Genomic DNA, 21,159 nt, shown 5'->3' on the forward strand with positions numbered 1-21,159 from the left:
GAAGTTTAAATTCATTTAAGCATATTTCATTAGTGTAACTGAAAAGACAAGTAATAAATTAAGCAGTATTATTCGTTTTATGATATTTCATAAATGCAACTAAAAAAGACAAGCAAAAAAATAGGAAGTTTAATTAATGAAGTAAGAACATTTTCAAATGGGTACTTCTGTTTTAATAATATAGATGTAGTCTACATGATATAGACTAATAGACAATGGCCCGTATAGAGGAGACCAGTCGGGGAGCAAAAATCCGTAGCTGTAGAAAGACGTAAAAAGCATTAAAAACCCTAGCCGCTCTCCCAGGCACAGACATCGAGGCAACCAGTCAAATGCTCTCTTCCGGCGCCGGCGAAGGCTATTCTCGCTGGCGCAGGGACTCCAAGACGAATCCGTTCATCTTCTTCGTAGATCTGTTATGTTCTTACTTGTTACTTTGCTTGTTTCCATGCTTTCTGTTGTTGAAGATTGACAACGAGAAGCCTTGTTCAGTGCAACGGAGGAAGTCAAGACGTCTCCTCGAATCACCCCTTGCAGTGGCTCTATCCTTCTGGGTGGTGTTTTTATCTTCAGTGGCGAGCCCGTCATTCAACTTTGGAGCCGGATCTGTGCTCTCAAGGGAGTCTCCCCATTCTCCATTCGTGTTTGTCATCACCTCCCACCGCCACAATTCACTAGGGCTTGCTAGCTGCCCCGCCGAACTCTCTGTAACCAATTACTCATCTGACAATGCAAGGTCTTGTCCACGGCGTTTTGGTTTCCATTTTGCCCCGCCGGACGCTCTGAATCTCACAGTTCAGAAAGCCCATAATTTGGCTGTCAAAAGCAGAACCACCAGATCAAGTCGTCTCGAGTATGGGCTCGCCAGATCTAAGGGTTTATGTGTACCTGAAGCGTCTCCTCCCCTCTGTCCCGTCTCTTCACCATCTCAACTCTGTGAACCACTGGTCATATATTTTCTCAACCCCGACAGATCCTCTGATATGAGTTTTCAATATGTTGCAATGGGATTGCAGTTTAGCTCAGGTCCCGACGAGAGCCATGGATCCCGATACGGTAATATCGGAATTCACTTTCTCAGCCGGACCTCAGTTCACATTCTCTCATCATTGATAGTCAATAGTATCACCTCTCCGCCGCCTCGCCCCGTCACTCCAATCCTTTCCGAGAGCCGTTGGTACTCAACTGACACATGCTTTGGTTTGAACCAAAACCATTTATGGAGTTTAAACTTGCCAATTGTTTTAAACTTGAGCCATCATTCCTCCTCCAAAGCATCATGTCTGTCCACGGTCCGCCATCGCGCCTTAGTGCAAAGGGTTCACCTAGCCCAAAGCTGTGATGTTGTGCTGAAATTGCCATTATTTGTACATCCATCACAGATTCACCTAGTTTCTTCGGAGAACTTCGAAGATGTCGGAGCTAGAGCTGTTCATGCTCGTTCCACCACCTTCCAAACTTTGCTGTTTGGTTTAATCAACGTCGATTACGACCATTTCAGGCTCGTGGTAGTAACCTATTCAGGGACACAGCTGATGCTTCCCATGGTTCTCCAATTGTCGAGCAAGACTCTCTTGTTAGCTTTGTTGTTCCTTGTTCTAGTGTTTTGTTTTTATGATGTTCATCAAACCGTCGAGGATCCCTCCGGTTCTATCTTGTTTCTGTTGAACCTAGCTTCGAATGTAATCGCTTAAACTCTTTTTAGTTTTAATATAATCGTTTGTGTATAAAAAAAAAAGACAATGGCCCCGTTTTTTTCGCAAACGCTGGCGACCAGCGGCAACTGAAAATTACACCTTTATCATCGGGAATGCAGCGCCTGTGGAACAACACAAATTTGCTTTTTTTCAGTCGCAGCGGCAAGAAGCAATAACCAAACCCGACGCTGGAAATATCAGCGATAACAGCGTCTCTTTTTTCAGTCACTACGGCAAGCTAAGATAATTAAATTTACTTTTGAAATCGTTCAACTTGTCAAAGTGTTATTTTTTGCCACTACCGCTAGTGGCAGCGGCTGTGAAAAGAACAGGACCAATATATCTAAATTTAACTACCCAGCGATATCTATATATTTTAAAATTGTACAATCAAACAAATTGAATTTTGACCATAACATTTATAATTTACTGGTTGGATACTATTGTTGTTGCATCACCAGTCAAATTCAAATTTGAACATGCATAATGCAGATTTATATACAGATCAGATCTTGTAAAACATATCAAATCGAGAACTTGTCACTCACTAATTAATTATTCTATATTTCAACAGAGACGGCTACTTTTCCAAACTGGTTAAACTCACACACTTAATTATTCTGATATTTCAAGAGAGCCTGGTAGCCTGCTACTTTTCCAACGACAGTTGCTTCTTATCGTCACCTACCATCCGGGACTATCACGTTAATCAAAAATTAGAAATTTGACCAAAAAGATTATGAATTATATTTGTCAATCTCATTGATTTTTTAATGGTTTTTGACGTTTTAATAAGTACCAATTGAGGAAAACCATAATTACCAAACAAAATTTGGAGAAAATGATGTGAGGTTCTATGGTTTGAAAGAAGTATCGCCAGTTCATATCCCGACTCCAGTATGTTTTTGGGAACATCAATTTCAGAGTCTCAAGTGAAGCATCTCAATTTCTATCACTCGTATTGTTGTAGTAGTCTTCGTTTATCGTCTAGCCGTCGAGTTTTACCTCTGGTTGTAACCCTTTAACTTTTTTGGGCTTTTAAGTTTAATATAAGAGTTTTGTGACAAAACAAAGCTACATGATAGTTTTGTGAAGAAGAATGAGAGTATTATAAGATTGGGTGTAAAATGTCCAGAAGAACGTTTTTTTTTTGTCCATAAGAAGTTGGCCGGAAGGGGGCCATGTCCTATTTATGGATGATATTTCTTCCTTGGTTGGATATCGGGTCATGAGGGCATTATTTGTATCTACTATCGGTTATCTGAGTTGACCTATTACAAAGCACTCGAATGTTTTTCACCTATACCACTTTTGGCATTTGAAATATTTCCTTGTGCTCAGACTGTTGTGAGTCCGCGGTGGCAATGGGTTTAATGCCCAGATATTTTTGAAAAGTTCTCCAACTCCTTCTTGACAAACTATAGCTTTCCTGGCTAAAATATTTTGATTGTTTCCTATGTGCAGAAATGGTAGAGATTAACATAGATTTTCAGCCTCTAGTAGTGTATATGAAATTTTGAAGCTTGAGGTTATCAATGTTGGCATTGAAGATGGTTGATATTTGCATTGTCTCTTTCAAAGACCAGATTAGTATACCCTAGTGACCAGCACGCCTAATAACCCACAACCAAACCGAGAGTTCCGCCTTTTTGGTGGTGTGTCGTCCATCAAATTTACACATTCCACCATCTAGAAATGTAGCATTACTGGTTGGCTCGATCCACCTCATTCTTGAGTATCTACCACTTTGATGTGTGATGCATCATAACTATATTTAAGTTACCTTCATTAGGCTAGATCCATTTATCAAGATCCAAGCAATATAATAATTTTGTTGTGTCAATCTTGTTTGTTATTCCAATTGTTTTTTGTTGGATTTGGATTGTTTTGTTTCTTGACATGATATATAATAAAATGTTAGATCGTAATTGTTCGACTTAGTTAAACTATTCTTGTGTTTGGCTATTTATGACTTTTTATAGGATATATATTCATAGAAAAAATTAGTAACTATCTGATATATTATTGGCCATATATTCATGGAATGTTATAATTCCTAATGTGAATAAAGGGAATATACATGTAGTTAATAATTCCTTCTTCGACAAGAGATAGCTAGGTTTGGCGGTCTTGTATATATACACTTTGTATTGCAAAGATGAACAATAAGAAAGATCGTTATCTAAACTTACATGGTATCAGAGCGGACCTAATATCCTGACCCATTAATCCGGCCCGGACAGTGGCCCGGTCATCCCATTAGCTGATGCCCATAGAAGGCTCAGTTCCGCCGAGATCACTAGAACATAAAGCATGATTTCGGAGGGGGTATGATGGATTCTGCGAGATTAATTGTTATACGCACCATTATCTCGAGGGAGGGTATTGGAGAGAAGATCCCACATCGAAAATATGAAAGGAACTTGAGTAATATATAAGGGATTTGAGCCAATCCACTAATTGCCAATTGGTTTTAAGTTGGAAGCATACAAAACTTATCATGGTGTAAAACTAGGTCTCAATGATTTAGAGAAGCCTTTCTTGTTTTCAATAAACGTGCTTTACAATGTATATGTATAAACTCGACAACAAGAGAATAGGAAATATACTAAACCGACTTGGAATATATCCTAACTAGATATGGTATATCGTATATTCACATATATTCCTAATGCTCCCCCTCAAGTTGGAGTGTGAAGTCTCTTAACACCCAACTTGGACAGTAACACTTCAAATTGTGGTTTACCAAGAGCTTTAGTCAAGATGTCAGTGAGCTGATCCTTAGTACGAACATGCTTAGTGGCGTTCAAACCAGCAAGGACCGCATCTCGAACACTATGACAGTCTCGTTCTATGTGTTTTGTTCTTTCATGAAAGACTGGATTGGCTGCAATATATATAGCCGCTTGATTGTCACAAAAGAATGAGACAGGTTTGGGAACTGGAATACCGAGGTCCTTAACTAAAGGAACGATCCACTTCATCTCACGAGTAGCTTTTTCCATTGCCCTGTATTCGGCTTCAGCTGACAAGTGAGCAACGGTATCTTGTTTCTTGGTCTTCCACGTAACTAGAGAATCACCAAGAAGGACTACAAATGAGCTCAAGGATCGACGACTAACAGGGCAGGAACTCCAGTACGCGTCGCAGTATATGGAAAGATCAAGATTTTCATCGGAGCTCATGAATATTCCTTGATCGAGAGAGCCTTTGAGATATCGAACAACGCGCAATGCAGCCTCCAAATGTCCTTCACGAGGTGACTTCATAAACTGAGATAGAAGATGAATAGAGTAACAGAGTTCAGGGCGAGTCATGGAAAGATAGACAAGACGACCCACAAGGCGACGATGGAGCTCTGATACCATGATAAGTTTTCTAGACTTCCAACTTAAAACCAATTGGCAATTAGTGGATTGGCTCAAGTCTCTTATATATTACTCAAGTTCCTTTCACATTTCCGATGTGAGATATTCTCTCCAATATATATCATCCATGTTGTGGACAATCATGATAAATATAATCTGAATACTGGAAACAAAACTGATAAAGAAATTGTAAATGGACCAATATTGGTTGGACATTGAATGGACCAGATCGTCAAATTTGTGACGTAGCTAAATAGATGAGTCTCTTTTGGGAAACTTACTGAAAATATATAGATTTTTGTCAGCTGTGAAAACATGAACCTATACTTCAAAGAACATATTCCACATTGGAAACATATTAAGAAAATTGTTAAGAACCGAACCTATTTACTCTCTCACATACAAAAAAAATTATAAAGTTGAAAAAACAAAAGAGAGAGGTTTCAGTTATGGCGTGGAGGCCGAGTGGACGGCTTCGGGTAATCTGCAAATAAGAGCGGCGGCCGGTGATGGCGGTTCTTCTTTACGCCAGGCACAAACCGAGATACTCTAACCGGTTCTTTAGATGTCAAACCGGGGACAACATTTTGATCCTAAACCACAGGAATACATAAAGAAGCCGTTTAGAGAAGGTGATAGACACATTCCGCTAATTCGAAGAAAGTAATATTTAAAGCTGATGTAAATCACGAACCTTGTCAAGTGAAAACCGAGAATCTGTGATGTGAACGTTGTCGAGGTGACGAGAATCAGAGAGATGCAAGAGCAGAAACAAGAGAAGGACTGAAACAGCATGAACTGAGCTCATTGTGTCACAAAAAAAAAACGGTCAAAACACTCACAAGGCTTAACGATTATTCAACGCATAAGGACTCTTAGTAAGTAGTAGTCACTATATAATATGTGAAAAGTTCACACATAAATATTTGAAAATTCCAAACCAAGAAAAAACACAGAATAAAGAAAGGTTTTTTTTTTAGTTTATCAATCCAGATGAACGTGCTGGAAAAGCTCATGGGAAAATCCAAAGGTGAGTCAAAGAGGAGAGAACAAAAACAAAAGGAAAAGGACATTTAAACCTCGGTGTAAAACGAGTGATTTACTACTTCTTGTCTCTCCACCCATCTCATCTTGACCAATCTCCAAAACTTACCGACCACCACGGTTAAGCTAGTCTCTAATTGTATTATTATATAGGTCCTATTATATAATACTATGTGAATGACTTAAAGTACTTTGTGAATGCATTACTTTAATTACCTAAATGGTTTTTGTCTGCTTCGAGAATGGTTTGGAGGTTGACGATGATTACTGTCTGCCTCTTTAACGGATTTAAGTACTACCACTTTATGAGATTTGACACAATCCACAAGACATTTTGTCTTCAAAAAGTCCTCTTGAATTGCCCAAATCATGCATGTTTCTAAACAAATAATACATGTTAGTTACAAAGTTTAAGAGCTTCAAGAACCAAGAATCCAACATCTGGACCAAGAATGTTCCCTGACAATGTCTTTCCTCTGCTCCAAGAAGCCATGAAACCTGCAAACTCAAGCTAATCAAACTGGAACAGAGTAGACAGAGAGGACCCATCTTTAAGGAAACAAACAGCTGAGTATTTGGTTACTCCACAGAAGATTTATTTGGAACAAAGACAATACATTCTGTAGTAAATTTATTTTTTATTTATAATAAAATTACACGTTCTTTGACAAGTGGAGGTAGCATCAGTCCAAAAGTGCATTCACATAACTGGTTACTACCTCTAGAGCATATCATCAGACTGCAACATGATATTTTACAAAAAATAGGATATCATATATGTGTTAACAAGTAAATAACAAATGGGAAATTTCATGTTTACCACTTTTATGGCACCATTATTCATTTTTACCACCACTAAAGGTTCACACAAAATCCATCGGTTCTTGATGAAAACTCTGCTTCACAGATATATGCAAATGATTTCTTTTCCCTTGATGCAGAAAACTAAATAAATAACTTACCAATTTAACCAGAAATGACGCATGTTCATCAAAGTAAACAGATATACTGACTCCATCAAATATTTAGCTGGAAAATTAATTCATCAGGTACATGTAGAGGGACTTCCCTCACCGTCTCGGCCATGGATTATATACTTGCCATGTTTTTTGGTGAGAGACGGTTCTCAAAAGTAGTCTCACCTGTTCTTCCACCACCACTAGAAGGAACATTTGTAGACGAATTTGATGATTTCTAAGGCGGCCAAAGACCCCAATTAAGAGGCATCATCATCATCTAAATCCACCACAGTCCAACGGATCTGGAGCCTGCAACATCAGCACCCTTATCTGACCATGTTTGCCAGTTGCAACCAGCTTGGATCCGGTCCTGAAGTCCTAAATGGCATGAGAAAAGGTGAACGCCATGATTAAGCATGGTTGCAAATATGGGCAACAGTAACAATTAATCTTAAATCACGTACCTTCAAGGTCTCAACAGCTACGCTGCATGACTCAAAAGGTAACAAGTACAAAGAGGTACCAGTTTTATTGTACATCATTAGGGAAAATTTTATCCTTTAGACCATCTCCAACGAGACTCTATTTTTTCCTCTATAATTTACACCAAAATAGAATAACTCTATGATAGTGTAACTTTTGCTCAAATGGTGTTACTTTATAATAGAGTTACTAGGTGATACCCGCGCCTTGCGCGGGATGAATAAACTAAAATATCGAAATTATATTGTTATATTTTAGTTGTCCAGAAAAAATATTGTTATATTTTATTAAAATTATATTGGTTCTGGAGTACATAAAAATTGTAGAAGAATAAAAATAAATTGAAGTAAATAATATGAGGTTAAAAAAAGTAAGTAATATGAATTTTATAATTTAATGGACTGATTAGGACTCGAAATTGTAAAAGAGACCAATTATTAAACCTTAATATCCATAATGAGTCAAAATACATGGTTTGGGTTAACTCTTCGTCACTTGAGATATCCATATTTTGTGAACTAAACTCAATCACAATACCTAAGAAGATTGGAAGCTGAATCGAGTGACTCAAATCTCGGAAAATTCGAACCGATAGATTGTAAATTGACAAAGGCCCTATCAACAAATCTCCATATTTAAAAGAAGTCCATATTAAATGATATTTGACTTCAAACTTAACCGGAAATAATTAAATAAATTTCCAAATTTAATGTTTATCACCATTTATGTTAATTTCATCATGAAAAAATTTGTTGCAAGAGTTAAGGGATTCAAAGAAATTTATTATGCCATTCCTTTTTGATTTTATTTTGCAATCAATTAAGATTAGGTTTAACTTTTTTATATACAACGTTTTGATTTTACAATATAATTGAGTTTATATTGTCCATGCATAACATGAATGTCACATATCCCATAAAATACATATAATATCAGCTTCTAGGTGATCTTCCGTGCCCTGCGCAGAGTGAGTTTATTTAAATAGAATTTATAACTTTTAATCTATATATATTTGAAATGTGAAAGTCATTATAACAAATATATACATGTTATATAATTGTAGATGTAACGTCTGATATAGAGATCAATATATAAATTATGTTTGGGCTTTTCCATTTGATGAGGTGTTGGAATTGAAAGAAATGAGTTTGTTGACGACTAAAAGAAATAGTTTTACTAATACTTTTAGACTTATTCTTTGGTTCACTCCTAGGGTGAACATCTAGGTTTACCAACCAATAGGATTTCATTATTTCAAATTTGATATCTTTTATAAAAGGAAACAAAATATTGTCAAGTTATATACTGATGCGACCATCTCTAAAAGTATATCAATTAGTATATTTATTCATGACCAATAATAATAGTATATCAATTAGTATATTTATTATGTTCTAAGAGAAAAACATGTAAAATATATAATGTGTAGATATATATGTATACTAAATGATATATGTATAACACATAGATATATAAAATATATAATGTCACTACATTACATATACTATTGTCCTGAACAAAAACAAATGTCATTTATCGAGTCTTACAAAAGAACATGAAATTGAATATAAATCAAAAGAAGTAAATATGAAAAACTTTCAATTTGACATATATATCAAAAACTACTTCAACGTCAAATTATAGTGCCAATAGTTCTGAACAATCAACTTACTTTTGAAGAGTAAATCGTGAATTTTATTTATTCATGATGAAACCATTGCTAAGATTACAGAAATGATTTATTCTTGAACATTGGTAAGAGTATATCATATAAAAAAGGTACCAAGAGATTATACAGCCAAACAAATGACGTTACAGTCCGTTTATGTATAAAATTAATTTGGTTAACTAAAGTTAATACATTTATTCGTTTGATTATCATCCCACAAGTCTTGTAATATATTATAAGATAAGTCTTGTAACAAATATGTCCAATGGCATTCTGTTGTAAATATTCTAGTAAACTATGACTATTTTAATAAATGAGTTGAGAAGGGCTATGAAGTTGCCACATCAGTAATGGCATTTCTGTTAATAACACATCAAGTAAAGGTTAGTTATTAAAAGTGCTCCTCAAATAATAAGAAAGGGATTCTATTATAGTAGGCCTGGATACATGAGAAATAAAAAAAACAGGCTATTAACCAAAAACACAGAGGATACACTTTTTATCTTCTAAATAAAACATGGAGTAGATGGGTATTAGTGTTAATTATCCATGGGTATCGGTTCGGTTCCGGTTTTTACCCGAAACCGAACGGGTACCCGTTTAACCCGAATTCTATGCTTAAAAAACATAGATTTGTATCTTTCGAGGGTTGAACCCGGGTTGGATAGGCAAAGCAACAACTGCAATACCACTAGACTAGTTCAACTTCGTTGTATTTAATACATATTACTAATATATATACGATTTCTATTAATTTTTTTTTTTAAAATAAAATAAATAAATAAAAAACTGGTATATAATTATTTTATTTTGTAAATATTTATATAATTCACATAAGAAACGGGTACCCGGAACCGACCCGAAACCGGTAGTACCCGATCCGAAACCCGAACCGAAATTTACTAAGTACCCATTGGGTATAGAATTCATTTATCCGAAAAACCCGGACCCGATCGGATCTTATCCGAACCCGAACCGAATATCCGAAGTCCCAGCCCTATATTATAGAGTGAAATATAGAGAAGTGTCACTTTTTCACTTCAAATATAGAGTAAAATATGACATTCCTCTATATAGAGTAACACTATTGGAGCAAAAGTTACACTATAATAGAATTAGTCTATTTTAGTGTAAATTATAGAGGAAAAAATAGAGTCCCATTGGAGATACCCTTAAGATTGCCAATGATTTTATTACTCCAACCATCCAGAGACGAACAAGAAGATCAGTGTTCAATCACTACAACAGAACATGTGACTCCAGAGGTCTAGATCAAAGATATTCAATTCATATGTTTTCCCTTAATTGAACTGCAGTCTAATGGAGAAGATCAGTCTTCAATTACTACAACAGAACATGTGACTCCAGAGGTCTAAGATCAAAGATATTCACATGTTTTTTCTTAATTGAACTGCAGTCTAATAAAACATACGAGAACTCGACACAAAATCTTCACTGCTTAATATATTAAGGGAGTGAGAAACAAGTTGAGTCAGTTGAGATCAAGGAGAGTGAAGGGGATGGAGCATACATTACAAATATGGTTTGGCACAAGAGGGTGATAGTATTAAGGAGTATCTTCAGTATGTAAATTAGAGTAAATGATGCACTTTTGATGTATAAAGGTTTTTTTTAATGAATAAAAATTTAACATTCATTCAAAAAAAAAAAATATATATATATAATAGTGCTAACATATGCGCTTTCTTAACATACTAAAGCTCATGCTTTGTACTAGAAATAAATTTACACAGCTTTCACTCTCGAGTCTTCCTTTTTTGTTGCCTCCTTTGATATACAAAGGTGCGTCATGGTGAATGGTTGATAAATTGATATCCTGGGAATGAAGTTTCACACATTATAAAAAAAAAAAAAAAAGGAGAGGCAACAAGTCGTTTTACTGAAAAAAAAACACGTTCACAAACTCTTAATCAACTTGGATGTGGCGAACATTGTAACGCTCATCCTCTTTCAACTTGGGAACAACCACTTTCAACACGCCGTTCTTCATCTCCGCCTTTATCTCATCCGTCTTGTATACTATCTCAGGTAATCCTATCCTGCTCGAAAACTTCCGTCCATCTTCTTCATCCCCTTCCTCTGTTTTCCCTTCGCCTTTGATCACAAGTGTGTTTTGTTCAAGAGCCAGCTTCACATCCTCTCTAGTCTCTGCTCAGCCCCGGCATATCGATCCTCAGGTGCAACCCGTCGTCTTTCTCTTTCACGTCCCATCCACGTCTCGCTCCTGATGATGCCAGCAGAGGGCTGTCGCCGATCTGATCCATGAAATTAAGCACCTGGCTCAAGCTCCTCGTTGGTGTAAACATGTCTGCCACATGAATCAAAACCATAATCAGATCGATCGATTCAACAGCTTTTCCACGAACGAATCGTGGATGAGAGAGGAGCTACCTGAGAAGAAATCGCCACCGCGGGGAGAAACTGTCCGGTTAGGGCGATGGTTCCTATCTTCTTCCTCTTCGTAGCTCCTAGCTGCGTTGGTATTGAAGAGGCGCAAAGAAGCCGCCGGACGAACGGAGCGAGGGACGACGGAGGAAGAGATAAGCCTCCTGAGTGCTAGAGACGTTGATGACGCCATTTGTGTAAAAGATCAAAGAGAGAGAGAGAGAGCCACGAAACTCGATCAGATATTTTCTTTTGAGCGAAGAGAAAAGCTGTTGAAGAGACGATTAATATAGATAGCAAGGAGAAGAAGCTACTGCCTACTGGAGATGATGGTTGTTAACTACTGCTTAAGGATGGTTCTAGAAGTACGTGGTTGCCAAGTAAAAAGAAAAAGAAAAAAACGCGACGATATTTTCTGCACGGCCCATAAGATATGGGCCCAGATCTGGGTATTAAGGGTTTCCTCCGATTCGGTCTTGTGCAGATTGAAGATTTGGACCGATCGTAAACCGATATTCAAGTCGGTTTAGATTGATTTGGTTCACTTTCTGCCCATAACAACGGCAGACGACGCCTTTAGCCAAGCTCCTCTCGTGGCGAACGAAACCCTAATCATCACTCCTTGTGCACTTTTCCTCCTCTCTCGAATTCGATTCGGAAGCTCCTTGATTCGCTCTCTGGATTCGATTCGATTCGATTCGATTCGTTCGTAATCCGCCATGGATGCTCAACGAGCTCTGTTGGACGAACTTATGGGCGCAGGTGAGTTGTTTTTTCGAATAGCAATCAATCTAGTAGATTTTGTGTTTGAATCAGCCAATTAAGAATACGAATTTTGCAGCTCGTAATCTGACGGACGAAGAGAGAAGAGGGTTCAAGGAGATTAAGTGGGATGACAGAGAGGTCTGCGCATTCTACATGGTTCGATTTTGTCCTCATGACCTCTTCGTCAACACCAAAAGCGATCTTGGTGCGTGCTCGAGGATTCATGATCCCAAGCTCAAAGAGAGGTGAGACTCGATTCAAATCTCCACTGTGTTGATTTGATTTCATGACTGGAATCGTTTCTTGTTAGATTCGAATCTCAATAAGGCTTAAGATTTGGTGTTTTTTTGGCTTTGGTTATCTCAGCTTTGAGAACTCTCCAAGGCATGATTCCTATGTTCCTAAGTTCGAGGCTGAGCTTGTTCAGTTTTGCGAGAAGCTGGTGCGTAATGCTTGCCACTCTCTTAGTACTTTTATTGATTATTATTGGTTTCTTCTAAAGATTTGGAATTTGGTTACAGGTGAATGATCTTGACAGGAAGGTAAGGCGTGGACAAGAACGCCTTGCCCAAGAGCTTGAACCTCCTCCACCTCCTTCTCTATCTGGAGAGAAAGCTGAGCAGCTCGCTGTTTTGGAGGAGAAGATTAAGAACCTTCTCGAACAAGTGGAAGCTCTTGGTGAAGAAGGCAAAGTCGATGAAGCTGAAGCCCTGATGAGGAAGGTACTAATTCTTTATAGAAGCTTAAAATATGAGTTTCCAAGTTTGTGACTATCATAATGAAAAACTTGTAAGATGGTGTGAGCTACTCCATCTGACTGTTCTGAAACCTTTACTATGTTCATATAATATTTTGAGTTGAGTGCTCTTATCTTTTGGCAACTCTTGTAGGTGGAAGGGCTTAATACTGAGAAGGCAGTGTTGATACAGCGACCAAATGACAAGGTACTAGCGATGGTACAAGAGAAGAAGATGGCACTGTGTGATGTTTGTGGTTCATTCCTTGTCTCTAATGATGCTGTAGAAAGGACTCAGTCTCATGTCACTGGGAAGCAGCATGTTGGCTATGGCATGGTCCGGGATTTTCTTGCTGAACAAAAGGTAAGCCTCTGAATGAATATTTGAATCTTTCGCTTCATGTAAATTTGCTAATGCTTTTTTTTTTTATATGCAGGCTTCTAAAGATAAAGGAAGGGAAGAAGACAGGCTAGTCAGAGGGAAAGAAACAGATGATAAGAGGAAACCCAGGGAGAGGGAAAGCGAGAGTAGGAGGAGTGGTTCTAGGGAAAGAGAAAGACACCGTGATCATCGGGATAGAGACAGAGATGTGGACAGACACAGAGACCGTGGTAGAGATCATAGAAAGCCTTATGACAGGAGATCCAGGAGTGGGAGAGACGGTCGTGACCGAAGCAGGTCACGTTCTCCTCGTGGAAGGTCTGGTCACAGAAGGGTGTCGAGAAGTCCGGTTCGCCAGTACTAGTTTGAGAGACAACGTGTTGTCTCTTATGTCTTGGGGCCTGGAACTTTGCAAACTCATGAGGTAGAACTTGCGACTTTCTACTAAGTTTCATTGGCATGTGTGTTTTCTTTTTTAGAACTTGTTAAAATTTGAAGGATGAAAATTGTCTTTCTACCCGTTCAGACAGCTATTGTAAGAGTTTTAAGACCTTTACCCAACCTCCATCAGTTATTTGTTAAGAGGTCAAAAGCGTTGAGGTAGGTAAAAACTGTTTTAACCTTTTACTTTTTTTTCATTGTATTTCTCGACATTAGAGATGCTATAGCTTCCTTTTATTCTCCCTTGTTGTTGATTCTAATTCAAAGACTACAGAATCTAGTGGGCTCGAATGACAGATGCTATATTGAGGTAACATTTATACAAAACAGAAGTCATATTTATTAGAGGTTGGGTTCAGTAATTCTGTTTATTCTTCGAGTTCTCTGTCTACACATTTTGTGCTAGAGCAATGTCATAAAACGAGGAAGATCTGCATATGTGTGAAGCATTGTTTGATGATACCCTCATGGAGCATATTGATGGTCGTGGCTATACCGCATTCTCCGCTGTTATATCAACCTTTTAGTCATTTTTCATCAAATTATTTCATTGGTCAGGATGGTAGACTCGTCGTGACTTTTATGGTCGCTTGGAAGGTCACAAGGATAACAACTTTTAACATTTGCAGAGTCATCGATGATAGGTTCAAAACATTTGGACAACCAGATGTTTGTGGACATTATTCGTCATGCAACTATGTTCGGGGTTAGTTAGACTTCCTGGATTTTCAAAGCAAGACACAAGTCAAATTCATAGATGGCGAAAAAATAGATCTAATTAGCTGTTGTTTTGGTTCTCCTTTCTGGAATCAGTCCACTATTATATGTTATAGTTTGAAGTGTATCTCGTTTCTTCTTTGTTTAAAGAGGTAAAATAAATAGACCTTCAATACCTTTATCGGGTCCGCTGGACAACTATAACAGTTATAATGGGATGATGACCCAAATAAAACCCCTATATGCCCATAATAATATACCAATATCTTTATCCATCTAACTACTTGGCATATCTTGGACGCAAATGCCAAACCGCAGGGTAACTTGACCTTTACTACTATTTGCTCGGTTTAAAGCTCGCTACATCGAAATGCAAAATATTTTTTGTTCTGTTTTTGGAACATAAAAAGGGTTTGATCAAAAAGGGGGAACAGAAAAAGGGTACGGTTCTGCATTTCGATGTAGCGAGCTTCATACCGAATTCAGATGAAATAGTTAAAAGCCTTGCTGATAAGACCGACCATATGCATATTTTTGTGGTTCTTTTGTTAGAATGTCTCCAATTTCTCATAAGAGCTTTCTCTGCAAATCGGAACTAACAACCATAACATACATCTTGTAGACTCTATCTTTTTTATTTCCCAAATTAAAATGAAAAGCCAAAAATAATCTTTGAAATTTGATACTATGAACGAGAATAGTTTTATTATTATACATAACAACAGAACGTTGCAATACACAAGTGTTTTGAACATTGACTACACATATTTGTTACCACAGGTAGATTTTACAACATGGCAATAACGCACCACGAAGAAGATAACTAAAAAGTTTTGTCTGCAAGAATTTTCAGGGAAATAAGATACATCATCTCTTCTTGAAGAATTTGCCGCCTCTCTTTCCAATTCCAGCACCTTCGAGCTTGGACGAGAGATGAGACCTTGTGTCTGGTCTCCACGTCAGTTCTTTGAGAAGTGAGAACAAAGACGAAAGTGCCGGTGAAATCTCGCAGTCTTTTATATTCTTACATGACACCACTCTCATGCTCTCGAGCTCTTCCCAGTGCAAAATGACTGACTCTAAACCGCCTGTTGTTAGGACTGAACATCCTTCCAACGACACAAACCTCACCTTCCTGCAAGCAAAAAAAAAAAAAGAATGATCAAAGGCCAAAGTAAAACTAGCAGAATAGTTCCTCGTTGCAAGTAAGATATGATACCTGAAAGCTTTAGCCAAGCTGAAAGAATCATCATCCAACCCCCAGCAATCCTGAATATAAACCCTTTTCACTCCATCACACACCTTAAACAAGGCTCTCATCCCTTCTTTATCATTCAAACAAGACCTCACGAGCTCCAAACTCTCCAACGCCGGACAAGACCTAAGCATCTTCTCCGGCCCAGGACTAGAATCAATCTTTCTACAAGACAACACTCTCAGCCTCTTCAAACTCCCGAAATACGAAAGCGCAGCTATCCACCCACCATCATCCATCCTATGATCACAAATCGTAAGCTCTTCAAGCACTTCACAGCACTGCCCTATCGCTTTAATCCCATCAAAGCTACCTTCACAGCCACTAAGCTCAAGCTTCACAAGCCCCTTACACCCTTGTGCTAATATCGTCAAACCAATATCGGAAACAGAAGAAGTATACAGTCCCTCCACGCTTCCCACCAGTCTCAACACTCTTAGACTCTCGCAAGCAGCGATGCCACGTAAGATATTATCGTTACACTTGCGGAGCTCGAGCTCTTGAAGATCGGAACAGTGCTCGGCTAAACCGAGTAAACCTAGCTCAGTAGCGTTAGTCACCACGAGCTTAAGCAAATCGCAGCTTCCTCTTCCTAACACCCTAAGTCCTCTGTCGATTACTTCGCTCGGTAACAGATTCTCCTCCCAGTTCGACGAGTCTGATGACACGTGGAACGAAGTCGATTTGTGGCAGAGGAGGATATTAGAGTTTCGCGGCGGATTCGGATTCGGATTCGGATTCATACACGCGTTTGATAGATCGATGCTCGTGAGCTTCGGGAACCTGGAGGTGAGCTTCTCGGATAAGAGGAAGTCGTAATCGAGGAGCTTGAGAGTGCGGAGACGGCGTCCTTGGAGACTCAGCCACCGTTTGCAGACGAGTGAGACGTCGTTGTTGTTGTTCTGGGAATCGGGAAGCTTCTGGAGGATTCTGAGGAGGAGGGAATCGGGTAAGGAGAGCGTTCGATCGACTTTGGAGAAATCGAAATCGATATTGAAATCGAAATCGGAGGTTTGGGGTTTAGACGTGGATCTCGGCGATTGAGACTGGATCACGGCGGAGACGACTTCCTTGAACGACGTCGTCGGGTGGTTGAGCCATGACCCGGTCCAGCTCGAGCGTCTCCTTCGTAGAGGCGATTTGGGACTCGTCGGCATCTTTTCCCGAAACGACATCGTTTTCCGAAACTTCGATTGGATTCGATTCTTTCTTCTTTCTTCGTCTCTGCTTCTTCTGAGTGGCGATTTTTGTCTCTTAGATTACGCGAACTGTTACAACGGATACTTTGAAAGAGATGTTTTGGGAGAGAGAAGAGGTTTCGAATTTTTTTTTTTTTTGGGGTAAAATGAAGGAGCAAGCAATTAATGGGTATCACGCTGGGATTAGAGTTGACTGTGAGAGAGAATAAGACAATAGATTAGTCCTCTGCACATCTCCCCACTATTTAATGGGTCCACTGCACTTTAATTAACTATCCTTTTTTTTTTCCCCAAATTTTATTATATTAAGATTAAAATCAGGACCAAGCCCAAGAACCCAAGAACCGACAGCCACAAAACAAACATTGGGCTCCAAACGAAAAGGCCGAAGCCGAAATACATTAAACGGGCCCGAATGCCCAAAAACCAAACACCGCAACCCGAAAGCCCAAGAGAGAAAGACAGATGTCGGCCGCCTTCACGCGAACCGCACCATCATCACCATCTCCACTACCATCAGAGAATCACCCAGATTCACCGCGCTACACCGGAGCCCATAGACTCCTCACCTTCATCACCACGACCACCAAACCTCCCAGGACCACCTAATCTCGGAGAGGATCAATCGTGATCGAGATCTCATCCGCCATAGTTCAATACGAGGACCAAGAAGGAGGCTTCGCTCAAGCAACAACCTTTACTCCGGATATCTTCCATCGTCCTCCGACGAGAAACTCATCCAACAAACCCGAACATCTTGACTTAACCAGAGAACAACACAAAAAAAACTACAGAAAGTAAACCCTAGAAGGGAACTAAGGGTGCAGAAGCCGGCAGCCATGGATCTGTAAGAGCCTCCACGCTCCGGTAACTTAACCGGCGCCACAGAGCTAAAGAAGCCTCTGCAACCCGGGAACTTTATCGGCGATGCAAGAGCTGTGTAAGCCTCTACAACCCGGATCAAAACGCCGCTGAAATGGAGATCTGACTATCCTATCTCCTCTCTCCTCGCCGCGAATCCAGAGGAAGAAGATTTGCCCTACCCCAGATCCGCGCGCATGTCGGAGAGAGACGACAGATCGGAATAAACTCACGCAGATTTGAGCGGAATAACAAGGAAGAGAGCCATCGGCGCCGGTACGCGCGCGGACGCGCCACCGGACGCCGTGGCTGTCTTGAACGCTTTCTCTCGCTTTCTCTCAAGGAAGCGTAGTTAAGGCTGTAATAACTCATTTTAGAATTGTACGGAATAAATGAAAAAGAAATCAATGGAATAAAAGAGAAAGAAATATTTATAATTTGAAGAATTTAAAGAAATTATACTCTATCCATTAAGATTTTTTTTAGAGTTTTTACGTTTATTAAAAATATAATAAATGTTTACAATTTAATTTATAATTTTTTTTCTAATAGCTATTCACTAATAAAATTTAATCAATTCAAATATTTACAATTAATACGTTTTAAAAATATACAAAGTATCTTAAAAATATAAAAAATCTATTTATGTGGAACAAAAATAAATTCTAAAAAATTTTACTTTCGGGAATGAAGAGAGTATGTATCTGTCTTTTAATTATATTTAAATTATCTTATTTCATTCATTACTCTCCCTTTTTTTATTATGACTCATTTTTTTTTATAATTTGATTCTATTTATTTCACAAGAATGCATGGGATCAAAATTTTGTTTTTCCAATTAAGTGATAATATTCTTTTGAAATACTTATGAATAACTAATTCGACATAATTCCATTCATTAAAAAAACATTTCTTACCATTCCTACAATTACCATATTGCCAATAAGAATTAAGATATATTTCTAAAAATATCAGAAATATAATTAAGATAAACTAAATATAACACAAATAATTATTAAAATACACATAAGTTTAATAAAATTAAATTACATTTGAACGTATCAAAATATTTTACAAGTTAAAATATCAAACAAAATTAAAAACAAAATAATTTATGAATTACAGAGCATATTGCAATATGCTCTTAAATAACAAACACAATACTAAAAGAAGTGATGAAATACATAACTGAATAAAATTAGAATTTAATGGGAACACAACACAGTAAGCATTAAATTAGTTTAATCCAGTAAGACATACATGTTGCTGTCGGTAGCATATACCTTACTTTCAGGTTTCCCACTTGTACACACACCCGTAAACAACGGCAGTTTAGCTGCCTGTTAATGTGGTTTCCATATTCTACGATTTAGCTCCTAAACAATACTACCTACATATTGGAATACGAACACCCACTAAGATAGAAGAAGGTCCTACAACACATTCCTTTTGTAAGTTATATTCGTCGCTTTCCACATCCTTTTCCGGTGACATAAACTACAAGCCTCGACGAGGACTGACCCGGTGGTAAATGGACCTTCTATACCCACAGACTCTGGAATTTTCAGACTCGCGCTTGCCCTGAAGTTGCTACCGATTCTTCTTGTGCATCCTCCACCTGCGTGTGTTAGACATCCTCCACCTGATGTCTACGATCTACTATATTTAAAATATATAAGACACAAAAATACAGCTCTTCAAAATTTACATTTTGTATCATAGACGAAAGGCATCCATCAGGTTGTGAACGAAAACTTCCATGCAGCTACCATTGTACAATAATCGAAACGAATATTATATTCATGGATCCGATTGAAAATATTGGAAATATTCATTGGATATAAAGTTTTCAAGCTAAGCTTAACCAGTTCGGTTTCACTCATCTACACAACTTAAACGTTTAAAATTCACCGTACCCAAGCTCCAAGTACTTGAGTTTCAAATTTTGATAGAGATAATATAGTTCTAAAATATAATAGGATTGTTTTTAAACCAGTGATCATTTCAAACCAATTATTTTTATGATACTAATCATACAAATGTTTATTAGTTATAAAATTTCTTATTTTGCTTAGTTTCACATTTACAGAATCTTAAATTAATTCTAGTAAATTGCCAATGTTTAAATATGATCAAACTCTAATCAATTTAATGGCTTTTATCTTCGAATTAAATTAATTAAGTAAATAACAGTATTATATTATTATTACAAAACATAGTCATGTATGAAACAAAGGTATAGTATGCTTTTGATTTCAATTATAAAAATCATGATCAGTTGGCATAAATGAATAGAGAAGTATTAAAACATCATACAATCAAACCAACAATTATCTAAACCAATTTAAATCAAACCAAACAATTATACCAACACATTTGATACAAAACCAATCACTTTGATAAATTTGCTACAAAAATTGACCCCAAAAAACCCAACACATTTGATACATCAAGATATAAAACCAATCACTTTAAACTAAACATATAAGAGCCAACATGGATCTAAAATTCAGTGATAAATTTACTGAATGATATTTTATAATTGTAATTTCAGCATGCCGGGAAAAAAATTATGTGGATTTGTTACAAGAAGAGACTATTGTTTTTGGAAATTTTTACTCTTTAGAACACTTATGAATTGCACATAGAGACACATGTGGCTGGAGACACACTTTCTTAATATGCAATGTCCTTCGTGCCCTCAAATAACACTCAACTATATTATCTTCTAACTCTAACTAACCGGTCACTGTCCCAATTCTAACTAAGCGATATATCATAAAATAATATGTAAGAAAGTAATTCAATAATCGAACCACCCTCTCTCTCCAACATCACTTTTGAATTCCAGATCTACTTTCCCAATTCGGTTACCCTAATTTCGCGATCCACCCTCTCTTTCTTCTTCACCCAGAATACTCACCGCTTGTTTTGATTATGTAATTTCCTGCACACAAAATTCCTCATCATTTCTCATCTTATTGAACAATACCCTTTTCCTCTCTGTAATCAACCATGACGAAACCAAAGTTGAAGAAGAAAGAGAAGAGTACTAGGCAACCAAACCCACCGCAAAAGGAAATCGGAGGTTAGGCTTTCTTCCACTCCGTACTCGTTATTTTTGTTAGAAATTAGAGTTTTTTCAGATCCCTCCCAGATTTCGGTTCACATCGCTAA

At 37.8% G+C, this 21,159-nt stretch overlaps 5 protein-coding genes across 11 annotated transcripts in view; 2 read left to right on the forward strand and 3 right to left on the reverse strand.

The window, feature by feature from the left end:
- Positions 1 to 1,698, forward strand: part of LOC106331520 — a 7,331-nt gene extending 5,633 nt beyond the window's left edge. Inside the window, exon 2 of the mRNA XM_013769899.1 lies at positions 321 to 1,698. Within this exon, the coding sequence (XP_013625353.1) occupies positions 333 to 1,694 (1,362 nt within the window). The 5' untranslated portion in view covers positions 321 to 332 and the 3' untranslated portion in view covers positions 1,695 to 1,698. The remainder of the gene's footprint in view (positions 1 to 320) is intronic.
- Positions 1,699 to 5,508: 3,810 nt separating this feature from the next.
- Positions 5,509 to 5,873, reverse strand: LOC106334371 (root meristem growth factor 5). The gene is made up of 2 exons (XM_013772663.1): positions 5,760 to 5,873; positions 5,509 to 5,658 (listed from the first exon to the last, which is right to left on the reverse strand). The coding sequence occupies exons 1-2, from the start codon at positions 5,871 to 5,873 to the stop codon at positions 5,509 to 5,511; spliced, it is 264 nt and encodes an 87-aa protein (XP_013628117.1).
- A 5,051-nt stretch (positions 5,874 to 10,924) lies between these two features.
- On the reverse strand, positions 10,925 to 12,185 carry LOC106335736 (23.5 kDa heat shock protein, mitochondrial-like). The gene is given in 3 exon segments (XM_013774332.1): positions 10,925 to 11,384; positions 11,386 to 11,549; positions 11,633 to 12,185. Coding segments are annotated over 3 exon segments (588 nt in total). The 5' UTR covers positions 11,820 to 12,185; the 3' UTR covers positions 10,925 to 11,147.
- Positions 12,186 to 12,190: 5 nt separating this feature from the next.
- Positions 12,191 to 14,846, forward strand: LOC106335734 (luc7-like protein 3). 7 transcript variants are annotated; one of them, XR_001268758.1, is made up of 8 exons: positions 12,191 to 12,388; positions 12,468 to 12,636; positions 12,758 to 12,833; positions 12,913 to 13,113; positions 13,282 to 13,491; positions 13,565 to 13,933; positions 14,036 to 14,109; positions 14,218 to 14,846. XR_001268758.1 is itself a non-coding variant. In XM_013774331.1 (6 exons), the coding sequence occupies exons 1-6, from the start codon at positions 12,346 to 12,348 to the stop codon at positions 13,871 to 13,873; spliced, it is 1,008 nt and encodes a 335-aa protein (XP_013629785.1). In that variant the 5' UTR covers positions 12,191 to 12,345; the 3' UTR covers positions 13,874 to 14,846. The 7 variants fall into 7 exon arrangements, 1 of the variants encoding a protein (XP_013629785.1); XR_001268756.1 differs by having other exon boundaries at positions 13,565 to 14,503; positions 14,580 to 14,846; XR_001268755.1 differs by having other exon boundaries at positions 13,565 to 14,109.
- A 509-nt stretch (positions 14,847 to 15,355) lies between these two features.
- On the reverse strand, positions 15,356 to 17,277 carry LOC106328692 (F-box protein At5g51380-like). Its single transcript, XM_013767182.1, has 2 exons — positions 15,887 to 17,277; positions 15,356 to 15,802 (listed from the first exon to the last, which is right to left on the reverse strand). Exons 1-2 carry the CDS (start codon positions 17,095 to 17,097, stop codon positions 15,535 to 15,537), a joined length of 1,479 nt encoding a protein of 492 aa, XP_013622636.1. The 5' UTR covers positions 17,098 to 17,277; the 3' UTR covers positions 15,356 to 15,534.
- Between the last annotated feature and the right edge of the window lie 3,882 nt (positions 17,278 to 21,159).

The sequence above is a fragment of the Brassica oleracea genome, chromosome C3 (genome assembly GCF_000695525.1).
Source record: "Brassica oleracea var. oleracea cultivar TO1000 chromosome C3, BOL, whole genome shotgun sequence".
Classification (NCBI taxonomy): domain Eukaryota; kingdom Viridiplantae; phylum Streptophyta; class Magnoliopsida; order Brassicales; family Brassicaceae; genus Brassica; species Brassica oleracea.